This window comes from Tripterygium wilfordii, chromosome 4 (assembly GCF_013401445.1).
Source record: "Tripterygium wilfordii isolate XIE 37 chromosome 4, ASM1340144v1, whole genome shotgun sequence".
In the NCBI taxonomy this organism is placed as follows: domain Eukaryota; kingdom Viridiplantae; phylum Streptophyta; class Magnoliopsida; order Celastrales; family Celastraceae; genus Tripterygium; species Tripterygium wilfordii.
Genome location: NC_052235.1, coordinates 14796111 through 14801008, shown reverse-complemented (window position 1 = coordinate 14801008; position 4898 = coordinate 14796111). Strand labels below are relative to the sequence as shown.

The following is a 4898-nucleotide window of genomic DNA, read 5'->3' as shown; positions in this document are numbered from 1 at the left end:
AGTATTTTCCAACAATCTTGTAGGAAGCATCATTACCCACCAAGACAGTGGTACCTTTAACTGGATTATAGATAGTAAACGCATCCCGATAAACAAACTAACTTCCTAATCACCACTATCATCGTCATTTAACTTGGTTCTTAACTCTTTCGAGTTCAAAGATGCCTTAACATCGATCAAAGAGATTGAATTCCATCCATATAACACGGAATTGGCAAAAGAATCATACGAGACCGACAACAAAAACAAAGTAATAAGAACTTGGTCCTCCGCATCAACCTTGATTTTGCTTGACTTTTATACGCGTGAATTGTGCTTCACTTCTCTTCACGCGGATCCCAGCGGTCCCTCATGTTTCTTTCTTTTTCCCTCCAGATCATGGAGACAATACTTGGCAGACGCACGATCACCTACAGTGGCCGCTGTAGCAGCTACCTCTGTGCCAAAAAATGACACCATCTTCTCAATCAAATCCTAAAACATGGCACCCAAAAACATCATCCTTAGTCTATTCTTGACATTCGTTTCCTCTCAATTTTACATTCCAGCTGCACAAAGTTGGGTTCGATCCGGTTACTGGTTAGCGGGCAGCGTCATCCCTGCCACTCAGATAAATGCAGCATTGTTCACACACCTTATCTGTGGATTTGCTGAAGTAGACAACTCCACATACCAACTCTTCATCCCTCCAAATTATGCACAAAACTTCACCACCTTCGCCTCGAAAGTTAAACTCAAAAACCCTTCTGTTACAACACTAATGTCTATATGGAATGGACAAGCCAGTACTGGTCAATCCATTAGTGGTGACAAGGTTAACACTTCCCTATTGTCTTCCATGGTAGCAAAGCCATCTTATCGGAAGTCCTTTATTGATTCATCGATAAAACTAGCTAGGCTTCATGGGTTTGAAGGCGTGGACTTGTTTTGGCTATGGCCTAACAGTACAGACTTGTCAAGTATTGGAGTTCTGTTAGATGAGTGGAGAGCTGCTATTGCTTCTGAGGCAAGATATTCTAATGAATCAGAATTGGTATTGACAATGGCGGTACGTTACTCGCCAAGTCTTGATTCAGTGAGTTATCCGATACATATGATTAGGAAGAACTTAGATTGGGCACATTTGGTGGCATATGACTACCATACACCTTTGAAGGAGAATTTTACGGGCAACAATGCTGCTCTGTATGATCCTACAAGCAATGTGACCACTGATTTTGGTTTAAAGCAATGGTTGCGTATGGGAATGCCTGCTAACAAGCTGGTTTTGGGTTTGCCTTATCACGGCTACGCGTGGACTCTGACGGACCCATATAACGATCCTCTTGGTGCACCATCCTCTGGTCCTGGAGCACCATCCTCTGGTCCTCTTACTACACTAGATGGCTCTATGGGTTACAAGTTCATCAAATCATTCATTGGTGATGGAGCGAAGGCGGTTTATAATCAAACTTATGTAGTGAATTACTTCATTTTTGGGTCAACTTGGATAAACTTTGATGATGTGGAGACTGTAAAAGCCAAGATTTCTTATGCAAAGGAGAAGGGGCTTATTGGTTACAATGCGTTTACGGTCATCAATGATGGTAATTGGGCACTCTCTCTGGCAGGTATTGTTTACCCATATTGAGGCATTTTCTTGCATCTTCAGATTCTTAGACTTTAGTTAATTTTATTATGTTTTGTATGAAGATTTTTGATCTGTATCTACAGCTCTAGAAGCCTCAAATCGCAGAAGCAAGCGACACTTATTGCTAATCATTCTGCTTCCAATTGCTGTCATTGTAATCCTATCAGTCTCCGTAGCGTGCTATATCCGAAGCAGCATATTCAAGCGAAAAGGTAAATTTCATGTCTGAGTTTCAAGCGTAGGAACCATACAGTGAATCAAGAGATACATTTTTCTGATTTAGTCCATTTCAGGGGATGCAGGAAAAAGATCTCTGGGCAATATTGGCAGTGATGTATCAGCAGGCATGGAACATCTTGACAGTGATGCTCCTAATCTGCAAGTGTATAGTTTTTCTCAAATTGAAGCAGCTACTGATAACTTCTCAAATGCAAACAAGCTCGGCGAGGGTGGCTACGGCCCTGTCTACAAGGTAGACATATGTATCTGTTCTGCTGTCTACTTCACCGACAGATCAATCCTTCAATACCGGATAATGTTAGCCATGGATGCTAATTTTTGCAGGGTAAATTACGTTCGGGACAGGAAATAGCTGTGAAGAGACTTTCAACATCATCTACTCAAGGACTAGAGGAGTTCAAAAATGAGGTTTCACTCACAGCAAGACTTCAACATGTAAATCTTATTCGAGTAGTGGGATTTTGCTGTGAGAGAGACGAAAATATGTTGGTTTATCGGCACATGCCTAATAGAAGCTTGGATTGCTACTTGTTTGGTAATCTAAATTTAGTTGCAATTCTAAGATAAGCATCTATTAATTGCTCATTAATCATCAATCATGTTCTGCAGATCCAATCAAGCGACATGAATTGGATTGGAGCAAGCGCGTGCGCATCATTGAAGGAGTTATTCAAGGGCTTCTATATCTCCAAGAGTACTCGAATTTTACTATAATTCATCGTGATCTAAAGTCCAGTAACATATTACTGGATGAAGAAATGAAAGCAAAGATATCAGATTTTGGGATGGCTAAACTTTTCAGAAAAGATACAAAGGAAGCAAACACTGACCGGATCGTTGGGACATAGTACTTCTATTGTTTTTGACTGCTGATATCTAAATATCTTATCGTATTCATGTTCTAGTTGTTTAGTACTAAAAGAATCAATTTTGACATGTAAATGCAGTGGCTTTGTTCCTCCTGAATATGTGAAGAAAGGTATATACTCCACGAAGTATGACGTTTATAGCTTCGGAGTTCTGCTTCTGCAGATCGTAAGTGGCAAAAAGACTACATGTTTATATGGTGTTCATGAAAATTTGAACCTTCTTGATTATGTGAGTTACTTGAACTTCTTCATTACATTTGAAACTCCTCATATACAAATACAATCCTTAAAACATTGTTAATCAATGCAGGCATATGAGTTGTGGATGGACGGGAGGGGCAAGGAGTTCATCGATCCATCAATGGATGATTCGTCTTCACCTTGTAAACTCATGACATGTATGCTAGTAGCACTGTTATGTGTCCAAGAAAAACCAGAGGATAGACCTTCAATGTTGGAAGTCTTTTCGATGATTAAAAGCGATATATCCGCTCTTCCCACCCCTCGAGTGCCAGCATTTTCAGTGAAAAAGAAAGAAAGTAATGCCAGTGGTTCCTCAAACAAGCAAGGAACTCATTCATATAATTCTTGCCAACTTTCCCAGGTCGAACCCAGATCATGATAGCGTGCAAATATGAAACATGTGTGATATATTCTCAAACAAATGTTCAAAACCTTTTTTTTTTCTATGTAATTCATTAATTATCAGTGTATTTTTTTTTCTCTCCAAATCTTAGAGAGTTGTGTTAGGCCAGTCGCATAGTGTATGTGATGCAGTGGGCTTGTGTTCATAAAACCCACTGGGTTTGAAACTAGCTAGCATCTTCATTTGATTAATAATTAGGGCCCAGGTCCATGAACTTTAGCAGGGGAGGGCATTTGCTAAAAGGGCATAATGAAGTTTGAGGAGCAGCTTTTGGATGGAATAGAAATTTAGTTGTTCGTAGTTTTTTTCAATTTCTGGTATCTCTACCTCTTGTAAGAATTATTAATCGATACTCGGGGTTCTCCCCGTAGGTCTTGTAATCTTCTTATATCCTAGTGGTGTGATCAAACTTTTGTGGGATTACTGGTATTGTTATCTATGGATATGCAAGTGTTTGCTGGTGATTAGTTGGGTGTGGGTGCTGCTTCTATCTGTGACTGGTGCCAAGGATGTGTGGTTGTAGTTCATGTTTCTAGATTCGGTCGTTACTGTCGAGTATTTGCAACGCACTCCAGGTGTTCGACGAATGGCCTGACTGAAGTGCATCAGTATGGCTTGGTAAACAAAGAGTGAGAACTCCAGTGCTTTTTTCACATGGACAAATCATCAAACACATGGTATACACCAAAGAACAATAACAATAGGAGGATTTATGCAGAAATAGCAAACCATGTTCAATCCCCTAAAGACTTCACGATTGACATAGTTTACACACAAGCCAGGTTGCAATATAACTCAATATAAACAAACCATACTACATTCCTGAAGTGTATTGAGATTTTTAATATCCTTAACCGTCTTCTCCTTGGTAACATGAGCACTTATCACCGACACATAATTTGAGCCCAAAATCCGAGAAAATATTGTGAGCCGAGCGCCCGAGCCTAAGCATGCCAAAGCCATAAAACCCGTCTCTGCGCTTGGCACATTCTGCACCCCTACAAACTTCTCACCGCAGCCGTGTACTTCTTCTTGTAGACTTCTTCGTGTTGTATATATTTCCGTCATCCTTCACTTCTCCTCGACGTAAGTGTAACTTTCAAAAGTCGTCGCTCCAAGACATGCCTTTTCGAGAACATTTTACTACCATTGTTTTAGTCAAACCAGTTGACTATGGAAATTTTCCTATGTAGTTGGCGGGATCTGACCACTCAAGTAATCAAGTGTTCTACTCTATCACCGGGTTTTTCACATTAATGAAATAATTAATCAAATATAACGATTAAAAAAATATTAATCAAATGTGACAATTAATTACTAATTAGTGGGGCAATTAGTTGTTGGAGCATTAAATGGAGAAAGGTCCAAAATTGAAATTCAGACGTTACCCTCGAATAGGTCATCAATGACGGCCTTATAGAGATATTTTAAAAAACAAATAATAGAGTAAGGATCAATCCACCAATTAAAAACATAGATCATTTTCAACCCCTCATAGTGATCCACTGTGTTG

The 4898-nt window shown here is 39.6% G+C and overlaps 1 protein-coding gene across 1 annotated transcript; it reads left to right on the top strand.

Moving 5' to 3' along the window:
• Positions 1-481: 481 nt before the first annotated feature.
• Positions 482-4018, top strand: LOC119997014 (receptor-like protein kinase THESEUS 1). The gene is made up of 8 exons (XM_038843786.1): positions 482-1610; positions 1714-1842; positions 1924-2102; positions 2195-2405; positions 2480-2717; positions 2818-2968; positions 3050-3343; positions 3854-4018. Exons 1-8 carry the CDS (start codon positions 482-484, stop codon positions 4016-4018), a joined length of 2496 nt encoding a protein of 831 aa, XP_038699714.1.
• The last annotated feature ends 880 nt before the right edge of the window (positions 4019-4898 follow it).